The sequence below is a fragment of the Olea europaea genome, chromosome 18 (genome assembly GCF_002742605.1).
Source record: "Olea europaea var. sylvestris chromosome 18, O_europaea_v1, whole genome shotgun sequence".
In the NCBI taxonomy this organism is placed as follows: Eukaryota; Viridiplantae; Streptophyta; class Magnoliopsida; order Lamiales; family Oleaceae; genus Olea; species Olea europaea.
Window position 1 is genome coordinate 7,655,891 of NC_036254.1, and position 22,138 is coordinate 7,678,028.

A 22,138-nucleotide genomic window follows, 5' to 3' on the forward strand; every position below is an offset into this window, starting at 1 on the left:
TCTCCTTTCCAACAAAACTTTCATCTTTTAATTCGTCTTCCTCTTTTGAGCTTAAAGAAGTACATGAAATCAGGAGGCATAACAAAATAGAAAATTTCAACAAAAAACCTACCCAATAGGAAATGAAAATATTTCATGATAAAACTCAAATTAGAGCTATCAAGAAAGATACATGCATAGAATTTCAATGATCTCACCTTGAATTTTAAATTACAGTTAATTGCATCACTTACAAGCTCCCAATTGAGACCAAAATTCTAAGTGCCTAAAAGGTCAATATCATCATTGATGTGAGCATGTCTCATGATGTTAAAAAATAAAAAACATATCTCAATTTTCAAGTGCCAGTAGATGTATGTGTATGTGTATATATTTGTGCTATGTACATATATGTATGTAAACTGACCTGGTCCTCAAAAACCATGTAGATAAATGAGATTATGAAATACATGAATTTCTGCAAATTTCTCTACATTAGCAAATTTTTTGTTAGTCAATCTCCTGGAAAAAATACGGTTAGTGTGAAAAAGAAGGAATAAGATCTTATATCTCAAAATAAACCAAATTAAAGAAATAAATTCAATTAAAAAAAGAATTCTAGTGTCACCTCTATAAATCGTAATCAAGAGGTAGAGGATAAAGATGAGATATCTCTGTTTATCAAAGAAAGAATTTCCCTGTAAACAATATTTTTTGTACAAATGTTGTGTAAACAGTCTGTATTCAATGGTTTCATTAGAACATTTATAGAATTACTTATTTTTGTTCTTGATAATGCTATATAAAGCTGACCATGACAAAAAACTGGTTCCGGAAGGTACAAGCCGACAAAATCAAGTGTTTGACCTTACGCTTTATTTATTATCATTGTAAAGCATGGTCTTATTGGAAATTGAGTCCTTTTGAATGGAATTGAGTTTTGATCATTTTTTAGAGGTATAAAAGGAATCCTTGGTAAGAAGACATACTTTCCACAATATTCGCCGGATGTAATTTCAGCAAGAATTACGTTCTTTTCAAATTTACGACAAGTAAGGCGAGTCCCATTACATAACCCTTCAGAATAATTGATATTTTGTAATAACATCACAGGACAGTTTATTTTAAGTTTCAGTTAATGTGGTGGAATACCGTTTGAAGTCAAGCTATTTAAAAAATCTTCTTGTAGACTCCGTTCTGATTTATCAATTGTTTTATTAAAATTATAGTATGTATAAAGTTGACCAGGAATTTGTTCGAGTAAAATTTTATTAATACGATCAACACATTCATTTGTAGGCATAAGAATCACTCGATTTGACATCGTATCTAGATTATAGCATATGTTTCTATATTTGGAAAAACATGATATATTAATTCCTTCAGAGATGTAATTTCTTCCTCAAATGGTAAAACTATATTGTCTGAAAATTTGATACATTTACAAGTATGTTCTTGTTCTGTTCCATCTCCAATTCTTAAAAAGTAATGGCAAAATGCAGGATCAAACTTTGCCCTCATATTTTCGACTAATGTAGATGGAAATACGAAGGCCATAGGTAAGAGAAAACTAAGCTAGCTTTCCTAATGTCTTCCTTTTTCCTTTTGGCAAAACTGGTAGAACTTGTCGAAAATCTCCTCCGAGCACTATCACTTTTCCATCAAAGAGTAAATTACAATCAGTAATATCTCTAAGCATTCTGTCTACAGCTTCGACAGCACAAGGATGTACCATAGATGCTTCATCCCAAATGATTACCTAGACATTTTCAACAAATTTCCTAAAACTGATTGCTTGCTAATAGAACAACTGATTTCACCAACTATTTCTAAAGGAATTTTAAATCTTGAATAAGCGGTTCGACCTCCAGCTAATAAAGATGTAAATACTCCGGACGATGCTATTGCTGAAGATGAGGTTTTCAAAATGAACAGTGAAATTTGCATCCTTTCTTTTATAAGTAGTGATAGTGAAGTAGTGATATAAATAAAATAAGGATATACTCAACCCATGAAAAACTTCGGACTTTCCAGCGGGGGAAAAAAGAAAAGCACAAGGAACAAAGAAAACGGGCATTAATAATTATTAGGTGTAATAAAGATGTAAATACTCCGGACGATGCTATTGCTGAAGATGAGGTTTTCAAAATGAACAGTGAAATTTGCATCCTTTCTTTTATAAGTAGTGATAGTGAAGTAGTGATATAAATAAAATAAGGATATACTCAACCCATGAAAAACTTCGGACTTTCCAGCGGGGGAAAAAAGAAAAGCACAAGGAACAAAGAAAACGGGCATTAATAATTATTAGGTAATAAAAAAAACTGCGAACTTTTTTCTTTTTCAGCGGTTACAATGCATAAATAGGGAATCAATACTAGAGAAAAAACGCTCGCATCACCACCGTCTCACTCGGTCGTGCCACCTGGGCACAGGGCACCACCGTCTCTGAAACCCTAGCGGCGCTACAAGAATAATCTTCACGTTCGAACAGGTGCTAGGTGGTGTTGCCGAACTAAGTTCAGTCTTTAAGGTAAAGTTTTGTACTGGCAACTTCACACACACATTTTCTCTCTTGAATTACAAAGCAGATAGTTACATTCTGAGTTTTTTCCTCTCTCTCTGTTTTTAGAATTCAAATGTATGTAGTTTTAGTTTTATTTCTTCGGAAATTGATTTTAAATTTCAATTTCAATTTCAATTTCCACTTTGCATGCATTCCGATTGCTTTCTATTTTTTATTTTGGAAGCACGGAACCAATGACTCCCAAAATCATTCCAAATTTTGTTATTTTAAAAAATTGTTACTCAGAATTACCGTGTGAGAAGAAACTTTTTGAATGAATATACATTTGTACATATGGCAGAACCATTTGACGTTTTCATTTGGATCACTTGGATCACGACTTTATCATAAAAAGGGGGAAAAGAGGAAGATCTTGAGAAGGTGCGAGAGTCGCCCAATTGAAACATCTCACTCTGACTGTTTGATCATCTGAAACATTCATATCGTGTGCCAGCTCCATTGTTGTCTAAGTGGTAACCCTTGGTTAGGGTCGTTGAGAAATGGAGAATTCAAGAAAATTGTTACTTCAGAAGGAAGACTGCCTCAAAAAAGAGTTACTTTAAATTGAAATTTACGACTCTTAAGAATGGTAATAATAACTGAAATTCCGGAGGCATAATCCCCAAGAACTCCATTTGCACCAATGCTACCTGTATATATGAGAGGCGGATGTCCTTGTTGGTATGAAGTGACAGAAGTATCTTGAATTTTTCATGCATTGTAGACTGGTTACGTTTCTTGGAGCACAATAGTGATATCCAAAAGAAATTGAAGGATTTGTCGTAAGAAAATAATTGACTTATTTGTGAAAACATTATATTCATATTATTCTTCCATGTGGAGTCTTGATAGTGCTGATGAAGTGTTATTTTGCTCCGATGGAGAGTTTGAACATGAGATTTATAATGTTACTGTGTTTTGATGAAAAACGAGGGTGTGTTTGGTTGACTGGGGATTTAAGTGTTGGACAGAAGCTATTTATGGCATTCCATCGTGTTAATGACAAGAACAACTGATTTGTTTCTTTCCTGTGTAACCATAAAAAAAGCCTATAATGGTGCAGAGTGGAACAAGAGGATCCACGTGGCAGAACAAATTAATGTGTTTAACGGCTTAATGCTGTATTGAGTTGAAGAAGTGGGGTGAAGGGGTATGGGGACATGGGGTACCATTATAAATGCAGATTATAGAAATATTAGTATACTTATGGTTCATATAGAGTGGAACATAGGTTCTGGATCAAATGGATCGATACTGGCGCGGAGCGCATCTAACGAAATGGAGTGACGGCATTGGCCTTGCACGGGTTTAATTCATTGTCTGGTTGTTAGGGAGGTTGAATGCCCCCGCGGTACGGTACAGGAGTATTTTCTGTACGGGCCTTAAAATCTTATATGGACTCAGGTTAGGGTTAGTATAAATAATATGTTGTCATCCTATTTTTCACTATTAAATAAAGAAATCCCCGCTTCGCTCTCGTGGACGAAGGCACACTGCCGAACTACGAAAATTCTTGTGTTGATTATCTTTTTCATCTCTTTAATATTGCGCATAAAATCCAACAATTTGCATGCACCATTTATCGATGGTGTGAATTTTATGAAATTCGATACTTTAAACCGCGGAATCAGTTTCACTACTTCTTAACATTTTTGGGCTAATCACTTATATATTGCTAGGAATTTGAAAGTTAACAAGTCGAATTTCATCTTCTTCTGTTCAGGCCTTGTGCAACCTGCTTAATATCTTATATGATAGCCTTTAGAGAGTACACTCTAGACATAAACTCCATTCTCCAGTAAAGTATCATTGTCTATGATTATATTGTCCTTGATATGATTTGATAAAATTATGATTCTACAAATTTTCTAAAATAGGCATGTATGTTTTATTAGCTTGGATTTGCTTGAATACTTTGTATATCTGTGTTTTGCGAGTAGCTTGCTTATCATGTAAGAATTATTTGTGTGATTATATTAGCACGATAATTAAGTTTTGATTTAATTAGAAGTTGCTTAATTGTTTTTATAGTTATGTTCAAATTGACAGATTTTGACAAGGTGGAATAAGACATTCTGGGAAAGCAAATTAGAGTATGGTATGCATTATGTTTTCTATAATCTTCACTTTTCTTCTCAATGAGATATTCAGTGATTTCCTTTGTCCATTAAAAATGAAGTCTTGTTGGAATAACTGTTTTTTTTCATACTTTGGCAAGTACATATGGACTTTTTGTGGTAGATGATGGATTCAACTTCATGGGCCTCCCTTGCAAGCAAACCCTCCCGTGAAAAGGGATAATAACCAATGAAGAATTGGGATTTTTTACCTGACTTCAGCACATACATACCTAATCTCTCTCTCTCTCCCCCTCCCCTTGCCTCCCTCCCTCTTTCAATGTTAGCACTACTTATTTGTTAAGCATTTACGTTGCAAAATAACCAATTTATTATTATTATTTTTTTTATAACACCCTCTCTCCATCCCCCCGTTAAAGATCCTAGTTCTATTTTCCTCCATATTTTATGGTTGCTTATTGGGTGTTGAAGCACAAGAAAGTTACAACGCCCCTTACAAACCAATGTGAAAATACTGTTCGTGGCCTACTCTACCACCTTCACTGTTATCATAAATTTGCAAATTAGCACGGGGGTGTAGATTGCCCATTTTTCTAACTTTACAAGGACTCCACGAGTTGAATCAAATTGTTAGAAATATTATTTCATTTAAGTAAATCTCTGTAAGGAATGGCTTTACCATCTTTGACGTTTTAGATTGGTTGTTTTACATACATAAATGTTCTTTTTGATTAATAAATGTTGTTTCTCATGTGCCAAATGGGCTTGCAACCTAATTTAATATGAAATTGTATCTACACGATCTTCAAAAATTAAAAAACCTGACAATGTGCCGTACTAGCAAAGTTAAGATAAAAGAACCTATTTCAACCTGAAACTTTTGACATAATGTTCAATAGTGTCGATTGTGCTCCCTTTCCTTTTGCCTTTTTTATTTTTCCTTCCTGTTTCCTTAACTTGCTTCACTTTGAAGAGAGGTTTCTTATCCCCTTTCCTTGTTTCCTTTCTGGGTCTGATTTTGGCTATATACAGTAGATGGCTTTGTGAAGAGTAGGTTTTATTTGTTCTTTTATATATATACACATATATATCATGCCACACGTCTTTATATTCTCAAGTGACATGATTTTCTTGTTTTGAAGGATCAACTACCGGAAGGAGTACCACCATTTATACATATTTCTCAAAATGAACTTTTCGGCCTAAAGTAAGCAATCATCCTTTATTTTCCTCGTTGTAGATATCTTGTTGGCAATGTTTTCATGATTAACCTGTTTGGAATTTTGTGTGATGCTATAATCTCCATGTCATCCTCCTTCATTTGTGCTTAGAATTAGCTTTTTGCCCCTATGTTCTATACATTTGATTTTTTTCAAAAGTTGAGGGAAATACGGAAAACACTTGGAGGTAAAAGAGAATTATGAAGAACATTTTCGATATGATATTTTATTTTGTAGGTAATATGATTTATTATTAAGCACATATTGTAATGTAATGCACACATGCTTGACATGTCTATTTATGATTTCCGCCCTATTGCAACTTCCGTGTCTCAATTGTAGAAAAGTCAGATAGTTATCCTCATCTGCATTCGTATATTACGTGAATTAACCAGCCAATATTTTCGTTTGTCCTATTGATTTCAATATTTCACGTTTCAGATTGTAGCTACTGAAAACCACTCATTCGCCTTTTATTCAATACTCATTTGTTTCCTCCTGTACAATTGATTTTAGTTTGTTCATAATGATATCTTGAATTTGTAAAGGAATCTTTCATTCACTTTCTTTTTCCCCTTGTTTCTTCTCTAGTTTTGATTCTTTGTTATCACAAAGGGATTTATCACCGCTGTCTCTCCTTTTGGTGTAATGTTCATGTTTTCCTGACATGAAGCAAACATTAGGTTTTTTCTGTGTTAATTTGGCTTGAGTGGATACAAGAAATATATTTCTCAATAAAAGAATGGGACCATTGTTCATTTGCTTCATTTTAAGCATGTGTGCAGGTTAGCATATTAGTGTAATCGTTGTGAGAAAACAGTGCTATATCAACTTCATAGCTAGGAACTACTCTTAAGATCCATTATTATAAGCATCATTCTGGATAAATATGTGATATATTTGTAAAAGACATGGAAAGAACAGATCATTGTTTTAGTCATTTCCCTGCCAGTATTTTGTTGTACATGTGCATGGAAATTGAACAAATTCTCAATCGACGATATATATGATCTGATTTTGTGTATCTAATTGATTTTTTAAATCATCACCTCTGAGATGTCTGCTTCCATTCGTTAAAGCTCTGATTTGAAAGTTGTTTTGCTGAAGAGATTACTGTAACTGTAATTATTATTTTGGGACTAGCTTTTTTGAACTCTGATGGATGGATGGTCTTTTCATTGTATTTTTAGACGCAAAAAACTGAAAGAAGAGGATATTGCCATTTGTGAGTGTGTCTATGATGAAACGAATCCTGAAAGTGCATGTGGAGAAAGGTGTTTGAATGTATTAACCAGCACAGAGTGCACGGATGGGTACTGCCCTTGCAGGCAACACTGCAGGAATCAGGTTAACATGTAAACCGTTCAAATTTTCTGTTTGTTTGGATCTTATGGCATGCACATCAATTGGTTTGGCATATGTTGAAAGCTAAAATGAACACCATCTGTGCTGCAAATGTTCTTAATTACAGACTCCAGATCTTGTAACAATGTATCTCATTGACAAGGATACATTTCTATCATCTCATATCTCCGATCACGTGAATATTTTCGGCTGAAGTAATTTACTCCTAATTTATTTCACTGGTCCGATCCATTTCGAAAAGATGTGGTTTTATTTGTTTTGTTCATTAATATTGTGCTCTAGATCAGCTACTTTCTACTAACATGCCAATGATCTAGTATGCACCGACACCCTTCCAGCGCTGGCGAGTCGGTGTCCGACATGTCACCGACAATTGTCAGAAATGCTATGTGGCATATCTAAATTATTTTTTGATTTTGTATAGTTGGACATGTTCCTTCTATCGGGATACATGTCTGTAGAATCATTTATTTAAATATTATTTTTAATGTTGTATAAAATCTGATAAATCATTTAGTTAACCTTTTAACCACATGATACGGCTTTTCCTGATTTGGGGAAATAAGTATATCATATTGAGGTCACAACTCACAAGGTATAGAATATTACCCAAGGCTATCTTAAATTATTTTGTTAATCTGTATGCAATGATTTAAAATATTTAATTTTGATTTGTCATTGTGTACATTTACAGAAATTTCAGAAATGTGAATATGCTAGAACAAAGTTGTTTAAAACCGAAGGGCGTGGTTGGGGGCTTCTAGCTGACGAGAATATAAAGGTAGTTTTTTGAAGCCTTCTTATCTTATTATGTATACTCGATACATGTGAGATTTATCTGGTTCGAGGATGGAATAAACATCAACTGTTGTTTTATACTTTTATTCAACTTTTTCCATGTTGTAATAGCACGATCATACAATATGGCTAGTGTACTATAGTTTTGCTAAAATCTCTTAGATTATATAACCTTTAAAACTCTCAATTTGGTTAGACATCTTATAAAGTGTCTTAGACAAATTGACTTTATGTTCACTAAGCATTCTTTTTTCGCCTTTACAGGCTGGACAGTTTGTCATTGAGTATTGTGGAGAAATAATCTCATCAGCAGAAGCAGAGAAACGGTCCCAAGCTTATGAAACTCTAGGTTGAGTATCGATTTTCTATATTTATGCCAAATATTGGTTACTGAGAATTGCTTATACATCAATTGGTTACGTTATGCAGGTCTTAAAGATGCGTACATAATTTCTCTAAATGCCAATTGTTTTATTGATGCTACAAGGAAAGGAAGCCTTGCAAGATTTATAAATCATTCATGGTAAGCAGAATGTAAAAATGAATACAACCTACATGTGCTAAAGCTGTTAATCACATAGATATGAAGTATTTGAGGCAAACATACGGTGCTCATGATTTTTCCGGAATATGCAGTCAACCAAATTGCGAGACCAGAAAGTGGACTGTGCTGGGGGAAACAAGGGTTGGGATATTTGCAAAGAAAGATATTTCTGTTGGAAATGAACTGGCCTATGACTACAATTTTGAATGGTATGGTGGTGCCACTGTTCGCTGTTTATGTGGGGCTGCTAACTGTTCTTTATTTCTCGGTGCAAAGTCCCATGGTTTCCAGGTGATTGTCTAGTTTTTGAAGTAGCATAATCAGTCTTGCATATGATTGCATACGATCTGCCTTATTATAATGAAACTAAAACCATGGTAGAACCTACAGAATCATTTTTATGCTAATTGCCAGGTGCAGTTTTGCAGCTGTACTCCAAACCTTTGCTTTAGTTTTTGTTATATACCCTTATTGCTTGTATATGTGCACATCTTCTCCAAACCCTCGTTCCACCTTGAAGATCTTACTACCATGCCTTCATATAAAGGATGTTCCTTGATTCTCTTTTAGACAATTTTTGGTATTCACCTTAACCTCAAGTTTCTTTGTTAATTTTTTATTTGGAGACAAGCTCCACATCTTATGATTTTTCTTGTCCAAGTAGGAGCATGAAGCCGATAAATACATGCAAAAAGGGTGCATGAGATAGTAAGATCTCTTGTGCCTAACTAGGAACCTTAAGTGGCTCCACAGAAGGGTCTGATAGTAATAATTGTGTCAAAAGGCATAAACCATGCTTCTATCAAAATGAATCTCTATTGTCATTTTTAATGTTTCTTGAATTGAAGCTCGTGTAATGGATTTAACAGATTTGATCACAATTTTTTATTTTTTATTTTTTTTAAAGAGGTAACTTTTTTATTATTTTCACTCCCTACTTTGACATAATTATCTAAAAACTGGCATCTATTTATTTCTTTTTCTTTCCTTTCAATTCATCTCTTTCTTTTTCTGGTATGGTCAAATTGTGGCCTATACAGGTTGTTAGAGTCCCTTGACAACTTTTCATTGTCGTATTTTTTGCCACAGGAGTATAACCATGTATGGGAAGATGGTGATGACAGGTAAATTTCACGTCAATATTATTATAAGAAGGAATGAAGTTTTTCTGGATGTTTTAGCTTTAGCTATAGCTATAGCAAATATGTTATTATGAGAGTTTCAATTGATGTTGATTCATTTTTGTATATTTGAAATTCCTACAGAGTTGAATCTTGTGAAAAATTTGCATATCAAACTGTAATGAGGCATCAATTAAGGTTCCAATAGAATAATAGTCTTGAATTTTGTACATATAGGCTTAGAAAGGAATATCACACGGAAGTTGATATTATTTTAAAGTTCGTGTGTTGTGACAGTCTCGTGTGAACCAGAATGAGAGGGGTTCGTGAATTCATCAAGTATTGATGCTGCAAGATCTGGAGAGGGCTGATGTACATCTGCAGAATTACTATATAAAAAAGGCATTGGCTGGAAGAAGATATGTTGGAGAGTCGTTGGGAAGAGGCTTGTCGAATTTGAGACAGGAATATAGGCTGAGACTAATTTTAACTTGCAATTCGATAGTTGAAATTGCTGTGAATGACATGGGAGTTAAAAAAGTACATAAAATGCTAAGCCTTCTCTCTAATAAACTTGAGTTGGCCATTTCAATCCTTTATTGCCATATAGTTCAATCAAATTTCTGTCAGCTAAAAGGCCTAATTAAATTAGATAGTTTACAATTAGATCTGATCATATTCTTGACGCACCGATTTTGACATACTGGTCTCTCATCTAATTGATGACACTGCAACTGTATCTATCTTGTGAATGACAAGTTCTTTAGGTCTTGTATGCCCCAACCATCTAAGTCGTTATTTCCCTTTATTTTCTTTCAATTAGTTCCACCTTTATTGATTGATGTATATCTGTGTTTCTTATTTATTTATTTATTTATTTATTTATTATGATATGTTCATGCATCGATCTTTGAAAACACATACTTTTATTTAGATCTTTGCTTCTCTTTTCCTTATGTTGAGATCTTATAAGCAATTTATTCCCTTTTCTCGGTCCATGATATCCATACAATTTTTGTTGGGTTCTAACCTATACTTCTTAAAAGCTTCTACATTTTTATATCTTGGCAAGTCTTTTGAAGGTTTTAGTCTTAAATGCCGTTTAAACCTTCTCATTACATCACTATATTCACTTATTATGCGGAGTTTTACTCGTATGACTTGTTTGGGAAAGTAGTAGTGCCATTTTGGAGCATGAGATAGTATAAGAAGTGGAGTTAAAATCTTGTTCATTGTATTTTACAGCTTGGACAAGTGCTGCCTACGGAACAAGCCCTTGGAGTCTATAAATACCTCCTTTTTTAGATCCTGCATTAGTTCTGTATATATACCTTTTACTATTTCTTCAGAATCCTATGCTTGAAAGTTACTTATGTCACCAGGTGGATTTTACTATGTATTTTTACGGACTTGAATTTCTTTTCCATTTCTTAATTAACATTTATTACTGACATGTTATGTAGCTTTTTTCATCAGGAATAACGTTGCTTTTCAACCTTCTGAGTAAGAATGAAATCTAGTTGTGTAAGCTTTTGCTCAAATTCTTGAACTTGTTAGACGAGTGGGTCTGTTGTCAAGTTCATTTCCATTAATACCCGGTATAGGTCATGCCAAAGCCCCAAAAAAATATTACTTTCTTCATTCTGACCCCTAATGCTGAAATTTTGGTTCACTATTTCTTATCTCAAGTCACCTTTCATATGAACAAAGGAATCCCTTCAACAATGATCATTCCTTGATTAGGGTTTGCTCCTTAGTTTATTACCTTGCGTAATCAGATTTGCAAAGCATGTGTACTAATAACACTGATCAACCCTTATCCATGCTTGTATAAAAAAAAAATAAAAATGTAACATTGACTTGTCTACCCATTACATTTACTTGTTTCTAATACTTCCTGTACAAGTTCTTGTATTCCATGTTTGTGCCTAATTCTATTATTTCAGTCTAACTTTTCACTTGCCAACATCATTAGTGTAAGGGAAACTTTGCTAATTTTAGGCTTCTCAAGGCACCAATGTGCCATGTCTCTTAGAGGACGTGCTCTTAGATAACATTTTTGTACTTTTCACTCAACTCTCCAGTGCTGTGCATCACTAGTAGAGGATGTTCCGTAGAAATTTAATGAAGGATTCATGGTATAGACATAACAAAGTTTTCACTTGGCTATCAACATGCTATGACCGTCCTCTACCATTGGTTCGGACTGGCTATGAGGGAAACATAGGCGGAGTTTTAGAGCATCAAAATATGTAGGAGATAAATTGCTGGAAAGCTGGCTGCAGACACAGGTGATTTTAGTGACCGTATTACTTGGTATGTTGGGAAGAGAAGTGGTTCTTGTGTGGTACCCTTTGAACACTCTCATAATGAGATGTAACCCTAATGGATGGGTAAAAGTTAATAGCTAAAATTGTTGGGATTGTGTAATGGCATTAGGTGGGGAAAGGTGGTCAAGAGAATGGGTCAAGAAAGAAGAACTTGTGAAGACAGCTTTGTTAATTGGGATGGTATCATGGTCTTGGTGGAGAGCTGTTTTTTTGTTCCCTGCAGATTTTGAAATTTTAATATTTTCTTCTTACTCCTAGCTATGGGTTTTGACATGGAACTTATTTCCCTTGTCTAGTGATACATTCTCTTTATTACAAGTTTTTGTTTGGAAATATGAATCTTGCCATTTTCATCATTTGTTGTTAGGATCCTTAGCCTAAACTGGCTTTTGGATTGCAGATATACAGTTGAAAAAATTCCGCTCTATGACTCAGCTGAGGATGAGCAATTTTCCTCTTATGGTACTAGCCCATCTGAACGTGAATTGGCAGCTGGTGAAGAAGATGAGTACTCTGAGGTCATGGGTGGTATCAAGGGGTCTGAAATTAAATCAGAGGCTGATAGTACTATGGGATCAAGTTATATAGTTCCCATGGAAGGTGTGGTGGCAAAATCTGTGGAGAGAGGAAGTAGCAAGGAAGCAAAAGCCTTTACAGAAACTACTGCAATTATATCTCGCATCCCGAGTAATAGTGCAGGTCTGAAGTTTAAAACTGGACCAAGTTCTATTTCAAATAAAAAATCACAGCATACTCCCAGGGGAAGAGCAAAATTTTCTGGTAGAAAACAAGTCAGCTCCAAACCTGTTGCTGAACTATTTGCATCAAAGGAAGTACAGGCTGAAATAACCAAATATGAGGTACAAGCATTCTCTCTCTCTCTCTCTCTTTCTCTCTCTCTCTGGTGAAATACACTGGCTTGGTTTATTTGTTTACTTCTCTTTACTTTAGATTTGGGAATTCAGTTAGAGGAATGATCTGTCCTTCGGAACTGATTATATGCGTTTCTGATTGAAATTACGAATGCTGCATTGCTCTGGTATATTTTAACATAAAGTAAGTGACGGTTTGTGCAGGGAGCATAGTAGCATTTTGAGGTTTTGGCTGTTCTTCCTAATGATATTTGAGTTGTTTTTCACGTCGATTTAATCTGAAAGATTGATTTGCAATTCTTCTTGCTGATGAAGTCTTTTTGTCACTTCAGCGGTGGTATTTCTAATTCAAATATGGCATGAGGGTCTTCTCTCTGACTGAAATGTTTCGAGTAGATTATCTTGAGTAACATATAAATCCAACTGAACTATGTCCTCTTACTTGCACTGTTTCTATTTTCGACTCATATATTTTTTTCTGTTGGAATTTAGGAACATGCCCTGTTCTTTAACAGTTATTGGCCATTGCTTGTATAATTATGCAGGAAAGGAAAAATAAAGCCAATGCCGATCTCAATTCTGTGTACGATGAAATACGTCCCATTATTGAAAAACACGAGGGCGACAGTCAAGATAGCGTACCTACAAGTGTTGCAATGAAGTGGATAGACGCAACCTGCGCCAAGTATAAAGCGGACTTCAACTTTCACTTCTCCATCATAAAGAACGTCATGTGCCCTTCAATACTTGCCGAAAATGAAGCAAAACTTTCTCCAGGAGATGGCCAGAATGAAACAAAGTAATTGACGAGCTACAATTCTCATTTGCGAGATATTTTATCCAACAGTTTTAGTGACTTATACATTAGGTTTCACAGAAAATTTCCCCATATGAAGTTTTAGGTGTAGTGAAATTAAACATCAACTTTCAAGACAGACGGGCTTAATAAAAGAAAATGGAGTTTTAGGTACATGATGAGTGGTACAATTATTTTGGTGTAAATTTAGCCATGTTTGGCTCCCATTTTGTGGGAAAATCAATGGGTGGAATAACATTTTTTTTTTTTAAAAATGAGTGGTTGAAAAAGAAGGAAAAGTTTTCGATTTACGTGTAATATTATTTTATGAAAAATTGTGTAGTTGAAAATAAGAGAGAGAAAAATGAAATATAATGAAATGAAAATTAATGGGGGTCAAACGGGATGTTATCGTAAATATGAGAAGTACAGGTTCGATAGTACATTTTAAACTCTTTCCAAAAACCTTCAACTAACCTATTTGTTTATTATGGTCATTGATCAATAGGGTGAAATTAAAAAAATAAAAAATAAAAAATAAAAAAAATAAGTCAATGAATGCCAGCCTTCTTACCAATAGTGCGTATTCAATGCCTATATCAACCCACTGCAGGTTATATGTACAATAAACTGCCTTAACCGCTTAGCAATTTAACGAAGGGCCGCGTGTTTATGGTGGATATCATTTTTTTGTTAGTGGTGATGATTGTGAGCCACAGCCGAGTGCTGCCGCAGTATATTCTACATGGGTGAGAAGATACTCATAAATTTTCTTTCTTATCCCATCGATTGTCTCAGTCGAGATATGAGGCATCTCGTCATCCTTGCTAGATCCAATTTCATCCAACCAGTCGTTCACACTCTTGAGCTGACTTAACATGCCAGTTATCTGATCGTTGTCTGACAAAGTCGACTCATCAACATCAGCATCCAAGAATCTTTCCACGAAACATAAGAACCAATTTTGCACTTCCGATTTCAACATTGCAGCAAAGTCGACAGCCTCATTAACACCATCTCCTTTGATCCATACAACTGGAGGGGAAGTTCTTGAATTCTGACCTGCAGTCGGCCCATCAGCTAGCTGGCGCTTAGTTCCTAATGAAATGTTCTTGGAGTTTGCGGCCTGTCGGGGTTTGGACAGGCTTTTCGATGCTAGGTTTTTAGTAGAGTTTTCAAGGAATAATATGGGTTGATGAACGGGATTAGTCTCTGGGATTAGAGCTAGAATTTTTGTTGTTGCTGAGTTTGAGGTACCTGGTTTGCAGTATATTGTGAAGGATGACAAATTGGTGGCTAATGCAGCATTAACCCAAGAAGCTGCCTGTTTACGTCGCTCTGATGTGACCTTCAGTGCTTCTTTTGATGAATTTTCTTCATTAGCTGAAGAATTGAATGTAATAGCTTTTGAAAAAGAATTGGCAACTAGTTGAGCATTATTCAAGTTTGAATGCATAGCCAAAAACTCCTCCACAGCAGGCTGTGGGTTATCTTCTTTTGCAGAGGAACTCAACTCACAGTATGTGCTGAAGACATAAAAGATAACTGATTAGCTAATATGAGAGAAAACAAGGCAATAAATGCGGTTCATTCTAATATGAGAGAAAACAATGGCAATAAATGCGGTTCTAGGAAAAGTGATGGCCTCGAGTCGTGTTTCCTTATGAGTTTGTACACCAGTTTTTTTCTACAAAAATAGGTCCAAGGTAAGTACATCTCACATAAATCTAGTGCATATGTTTAAAAAAAATGAATACTTATTACTGGGTGACAAACGGCAAATGAATAGTTCAATTGGAGACCAGGTTTTCTGACAGTGATGTTTGCTAGGTTGATATGACATAATTAAGGGAGCGTCATCAAGTTCAATTTGTACTCTCAAACATTAAAATTTCTACACCAAAGAATCCCGAAATTCTAGAACTATCGCTAAGCAAACTACTACAAGAATCCAGAGATGTAGGCAAGAAATTCACTTAATAAACAAACATCAATCTAATTAATGACTTAAACTAAAGTACATAGATCACTTTTCAGATATTTTCTTCAGGGAAATACCTTAAACATTGCAGTAAGCTTTCTGCTGAAGAAGCCTCTTGAATTGCTTCTATGGCAGCTGTTTGAGCCACATCCCTATGCTTTAAGACTTCCTGCATATCCAGGATGGGGAATTTCTTTATTCAAAACTAGACTTGTGCAAATCCTGATCAATTTATACATGATTTCATCCATTATGTATATTGTTAAACCAACGACAAAATTAATTAGCCAACAAGGGATCACATTTTCTCAGAGGTCAAAAGAAAAGGTTCTTAAGCCTAAACACACTCCACTTTTTATGATATCTCCAACTTAGTATCCTGATCCATCTCTCTTTCTTTTACTACGGTAAGTCAATTACTGATTAATGTCAATTCACATCAGTAACTATTGATAAAAAAGTGACTGACTTTAGCATAGTCATAAGGTCTACTAAAAAGAAGGAAAGAAAAGCATTTTCACAACTACCCCTTGTTCTTGTAAAAGTTGTATCACAGGAATTCAGGTATAAGAAATGCTAAACCCGTGTAGAAAGTTTTAGATTGAGATAACAAATGGGACAAGGGTCCAAGTCTCATAAAAGAGGCTAACAAACTGAAATTCAATATTGAGATTGTACCTCCCCCAGCTTTATGAGCGAAGATGGGAGTGAGGACCATGAAACACTTCCAGCTGTTGATCTCCTGTTACTGGAGGAAACGTTTATCAAGTTCCCCGGTAATCCATGATTAGCAACCTCCCCAGATAACTTCTTCTCAACAGATCTCCGTCCAGTTGAATTGTCAATATCAACCAAATCTCTGTTGGCAGAATCATTCTTTACAGATGCAGTAGCCTTATTGCCAGCCTTATTCTTTCCTCTAGATGGCAACCTTTTGCTTGTTGATTTCCTTGGCACCTACACAGTAAGGGAAATTAGCTAGAAGTCAGATTTATGATCCAAGGCCAAAAATCAATAGGCAAGTCATTTTAATCCTAAGAAAGCACAGGAAAAAAGAAAAGGCAGCTGAATTTATAATTTAATCAAAATCACTCCCACTTATAGATTTCTCTGTTTGGACATATTTTGTCCTACAGTACAGGCCATTGGTGTTTCATCCCAATGAATAGTAAAACTGATAACAGGCAATTCACTACTCGGGTTAAGGCAAAAGTTATCAGACGCTATCTAGTCAGTTTAATTTATCAGCACCATCATTGAACTCCTTTTTTTAAAGTCATCTACTTAAATTACGTATCTATTTTATTTCAATTTTCTTCTTGGTTTTCGATGGCATTAGTTTTTACAATTCACTAGTTACAAATAAAAGACACGAAGAGCAGAACTCACAGAACTACTCCAAGCCTCTGGCTTCAAATCGTGCCTATTGACCTTCAATCTGGGACTTTCCCAACCCTTTATGTCCATATTTCCTTCCCAGCTCTTTCTCAGTGCCTTTGGTCCCAACGGAAGTCCTTGAACAAAGTTCTTCATCAAGCTCCCGCTAGACACCTTCTTCGTGGTTGGACTTATCCTGTGAGTAGAACCCACCTTTTCCTCTTGTTTCAATTTAGTGGGTGTCTTTTCCAACCTCTCCAACCCCTTGACCTTTGACTGGTTATTGACCCCATTTGCAAACTTCTCAAACGAAGGTGGCAATGAATAACAGCTCGTGGGTGACGAGGGTATTGACCTCAAACTCGAAGACTTCGATTTTTTTACGGATTCCTTCTTCACATCCAACGTCAAATCTACCTTCGACGACTGAGACCAGGATTTAGTCAATCCAGACACCTTCTTATCTATTCTATCTACTTTAGCACTACCATTCAATCTCAAGGAGGAAGATTTATTATCTTTCACCACATTATTGCTCGATAACTTTGAAAGTGAATTGGATTTCCGTAATGATTTTGAATTTGATGACAAATTAGCATTTTTATTGAGGAAACCTAAAGAATGAGTTGCAACTATATCTTCAGGGGTTCCCACACAAGGGTGGCGCCCTGGGACTGGCCTAACCCCTCTAAGAATAGGCACAGGTGAGGCAGCCTCAAGCCTCTCAACATTTAGAAACTGACCCAATTGAATCTTATCACTAAGAATGAGATCAACATGTTCATCAGGCAGAGACACATAAGTAGCATGGGCAGAGTCTGATACCTTAAGATAAAACCCTTGATTTGAGAAGAGATCACCACCTGTTAGTGCAGGTACAATGCTCACAACTTGCAATACAGATGATCTGTGCTGCCCACCTACCTTTACATCTGTATTCATGTGCTGCAGTAATTTTAACAAAATTCCAGGAACCAATGTTACCATTTTTCTGTTCTTCTTCTTTAGTACCTTGAGAAAACCGCAAATGAAAATTTCAAAATTAGGGTGCTATAATAATTCTGTTTTCATGACCAAAGAGCTTAAAATCCCTTGAGGCGGACTTTTCGCAGACAACCGGGATAAAATTAGATTGTTACACACAACATATCCATAAATTAACATCACATTGTGAAGATTAAAAAGAAAACAGATCAAAAATCAAATCTTTGGGCAGGGCACTAACTAATGGTGAAAATTGAATGGGAAATTACAGGCGATATTTAAGCAGAACTCAGGTTGGAAAAATGAATAAGTTCTGGAAAAGTTGGAAAAGTGTGCTGCAATCATTGATCGTCAGCAGAATTTAGGTGGGTTGAGAGGCAACTTTTGAGGGAAATTGTTACAGATTGCCAGTTTAGTGGAAATACAATAATGAGTAGAAAAAAGTCAGGTTTTTTTAACGTGGGAGAAGAAGATTATTCCGCGGAAAGACCATAAAATGAAATAAAATAGGCAACAGAGTATAATTGTTGTAAAGACAGCACTTTGCATGATTGATATTGAGGTATATTGAGATAGTTCTACGAAAGGTACTGAAACGCGAGTATACACGCACTTTGACAGATCATTTCTTGGCCAAAGACTCCTGTATTTTAGTCAACGAACTCATCAACGAGAGTAGAGTGAAAGATTAAAAGGTTGAACTCAGGTCAAATTGGATCGAAATGGTAGTAAATAAACACAGCCCAGTTTCATTTTTGTTAAAAAAATATATTTTTGAATAGTATATTGATGAAAAATCTGTAGTTAAAAATTAAAAAAAAAATTATAAATTTGCTTGTAATATTATTTTATTGAAGAATGTGTAATTAAAATGTAGTTAAATCACTATCGAATAATGTATTTTGATTTTAAAAAAATTGAGTTCAAACAAGGGCATACTAAAGCTCTTTTTAAGTAATAAATCATTGCGAACTACAAGTGAAATGAGAATTGCAAAGCGAATAAATCTTTATCTAACACCTAGATCAACGTAATTGTGAGAAGGGAAGCACCTTATTAACTCTCGAAAAATAAAATGACAATAATCACATTATGTCTCCGATATTAAGACACAAATATCCAACAAGATATTGACATTTGGACCACAAGAAATGAATCACACTCAAACTGAAAATCTGAATATTAGACAAAATTTATACACTCTTTCATTGCCATGGCTTCCCAAAATAATGCTTTTCAAATACCACCAAGTGTTTTAGATGACCAGTCTTGTAAATTAGGCTAAGAATGGATACGGCCTACTGAATTTGGAAAATTGGCTTGGACCCTCCCACTAGTCGCGCCATGCCCAAGGGACCATAGGACAGACCGGCAAATGTTTTGCTAAGACGCGGGGCATACTCGAGCAGTGTTCTTATTTTCGGAAATGTATGATTGGAAAGGTAATTAAAATTGTGGATTTTATCCATTTAACATTTTTTTTTTGAGTATTTCTAGTTAAACCAAACAGGGTTTTAGATTTTAACTTTTAGTCCAGTTAAAGTAAATAATTAATTTTGACTTTCGATTACATATTTCATCAACTTTCATCTAAATATTCTAAAACTTGGGACCATGCTACACTACCAGGCCTGTAAGATGCCTGGTAATGCAACCCCTTTCACAGTTCGAGATGGGGGTGGGTTTTGGGGGGGTATTTTTTAATCATGGGGCTCGCCGAGATGAGAGAAAATGGGAAAGGAGTCCTCTACAAGCCTGATAGAGGAGCATTACTCTAAAACTTGTTACTTTTGACTACATCAAACGTGATGTTTAGGCTTTTATATGCATAACAAACTTGACGTGACATGTCAAAAGTATAGATGTGCTAAGTGTATTATCTAGAAGCTACTTGAGTTAGACAGTACTTTTTCATATATTTGCTATATATATATATTTGTGTGTGTGTGCGCGCGCGCGCGCCCGCATCTAAATCCTTTTTTAGGGAACTTGTTGAAAGTCGGCTAGATAGTTAGGGAACTTGTCAAAAGGGTAATTAGCATAATACGTCATTATCTTTCACCATTATTGTAGAAAAACGTCTTTACCTTTCATTTTTTCATATTTTAACTCTTATTTCAATTTTTCATTACGCAAAAGGTCATTTTCCTCCATTTCCTCCATTAAAATTTGTGAAATAACAAATATACCCTTCAATTTGAATAAAACAAAAAGAAAAAAATATCTAATTGCAATCATAGTTTCAATTTTATTTTATTTTTTAAAAAGTGTAAACAAGTCCCAAATATTAGAGGAAAAAGGCTAATTAGCACATAATGTCCATACCTTTCGCTATTATTATGAAAAGAGTTCATACCTTTCATTTTCTAACATTTTCACCCTTAATTATAAAATTTGATTGTGCAAACCATCATTTCTATCAATTTTCATCAAATTTCTCAATAAAAAAGTTGTGAAATGACTAATATACCCATCTATTTAGTATTTTTTTTAAAGAAAAATAAAGAAATAATTGTAACCATAGTTCCAATTTTTTTCTAAAAATTGAAGAAAGGTTTCAAATAAATCATTAAAAAAATAGAAATTAATTTTTTTTTAAAGTGCAAACGATTCCAAAATAAATTATTAAAAATTGAAAAAAAAAATCAAAAAGTGCAAACGAATTCCAAATAAATTATTAAAAAATAAAATAAAATCAATTTTCTTTATTTTTTCTTTTTAAATATAAATGGAATGAATATTCATCATTTCACGGCTTTTATTGAAAAATTGGACGAAAATGGATAGAAAGGATGATTCGCGCAATTAAATGTGTAATTAAGGATGAAAATGCTAAAAAAAAATGAAAGGTATAGACTTTTTCAACAATAATAATGAAAAGTGGGAAGTTATGTGCTAATTACCCTTTTCCTAATTTATTTAGGACTCGTTTGCACTTTTAAAAAAATTTTGAGACTATGGTTGCAATTACTTCATTCTTGTTCTTTTTCCTTTATTTAAATAGAATTGCATATTAGTGATTTTACAACTTTTTATTAAAAAAAATGGATGAAAATTGCCTTTCGCACAATGAAAGGTGAAAAATAATGGTGAAAATGTCAAAGAAATGAAAGGTAAGAACGTTGTCATAATAATAGTGAAAGATAAAGACATTATGCCATTGTTTGAGCCCCATTTTTTAGGAAAAATGAATTTTTGAATAGTGTATTGGTAAAAAATGTATGGTTAAAAAAAAGAAAAATTTTTAAATTTGTGTGTAATATTATTTTATAGAAGAATGTGTGATTAAAATGATGTCAAAATACTGTTAAAAATGTATTTTTTTTTTTCAAAATAATGGGACTCAAACAAGGCCTATATGTTAATACCCTTTATCAAAAGTTGGCTACATGATCTCTTACTTTCGGGGTAATTTAGTCAACTAGAACTATTCCTTTCAATTAAAATTAAGGGTATGTTTGATTGTAATAATGGAAGTTGGGTGGTAAGAAAACGAATTTCGCATAGTTGAATTGCCTAAAACTTGTTTTTATTGAAAATTGTAAATTAAATATATTTGATTTCTATAATTTTTCACATGTAAAATGTTAAAATTTTGGATATTTTGGTGTTCATTTAACTTTGTTTTTCATGAAAATTGTCAATTAAAGAGATAAAATTTATTTTTATTGTAAAAAAAAAAAAAAAAAAGGAAGTTGGAAAACCCAATCCCACCAAAACCAAAAGAAAATCAATTCCTTAAAAATCAAGAAAATGTAGTCGTGTGGGGAATTAACTGGAAAACCAATTCCATGGAAATTTTTTTCCATCAAGCATACCATTTGAGTGAAAAAAAATTTCATGGAAAAAGAAACCTATTAAATAGGTCCTAAAAGTAAGGAAACAAAGAAACTAGAACATAATATAGATTTTAGAAGAAAAAATAAAAACTTATCTTCCCCCCATCTTGTCACTACCACATCTCTAACTCTTATTCTTGCCACCTTTTCCTCTTTCCCACGCCCTCAAAAGAGTGAAATATACATTAACTTATCGAGATCAAGAAAAAAACAAGGAAGAGCTGACGGATTGTCATGAAATCGAGAGGGAGAAATTTTCCCTAATTTTCGAAAAAGTAAATATTTGAT

General features: G+C 34.3%; 2 protein-coding genes across 4 annotated transcripts; one reads left to right on the plus strand and one right to left on the minus strand.

Moving 5' to 3' along the window:
- Positions 1-2,243: 2,243 nt before the first annotated feature.
- LOC111367347 (histone-lysine N-methyltransferase ASHH1) lies at positions 2,244-13,935 on the plus strand. 3 transcript variants are annotated; one of them, XM_022988164.1, is made up of 12 exons: positions 2,250-2,512; positions 2,847-2,926; positions 4,595-4,643; positions 5,766-5,830; positions 7,034-7,190; positions 7,903-7,989; positions 8,271-8,355; positions 8,436-8,529; positions 8,643-8,841; positions 9,640-9,674; positions 12,402-12,861; positions 13,419-13,935. In XM_022988164.1, the coding sequence occupies exons 3-12, from the start codon at positions 4,641-4,643 to the stop codon at positions 13,674-13,676; spliced, it is 1,443 nt and encodes a 480-aa protein (XP_022843932.1). In that variant the 5' UTR covers positions 2,250-2,512; positions 2,847-2,926; positions 4,595-4,640; the 3' UTR covers positions 13,677-13,935. The 3 variants fall into 3 exon arrangements, with proteins under 3 accessions (XP_022843930.1, XP_022843932.1, XP_022843931.1); XM_022988162.1 differs by lacking the exon at positions 2,847-2,926 and having other exon boundaries at positions 2,244-2,512; XM_022988163.1 differs by lacking the exon at positions 2,847-2,926 and having other exon boundaries at positions 4,577-4,643.
- A 283-nt stretch (positions 13,936-14,218) lies between these two features.
- LOC111367348 lies at positions 14,219-18,606 on the minus strand. Its single transcript, XM_022988165.1, has 4 exons — positions 17,040-18,606; positions 16,329-16,607; positions 15,728-15,819; positions 14,219-15,195 (listed from the first exon to the last, which is right to left on the minus strand). Exons 1-4 carry the CDS (start codon positions 18,012-18,014, stop codon positions 14,352-14,354), a joined length of 2,190 nt encoding a protein of 729 aa, XP_022843933.1. The 5' UTR covers positions 18,015-18,606; the 3' UTR covers positions 14,219-14,351.
- Between the last annotated feature and the right edge of the window lie 3,532 nt (positions 18,607-22,138).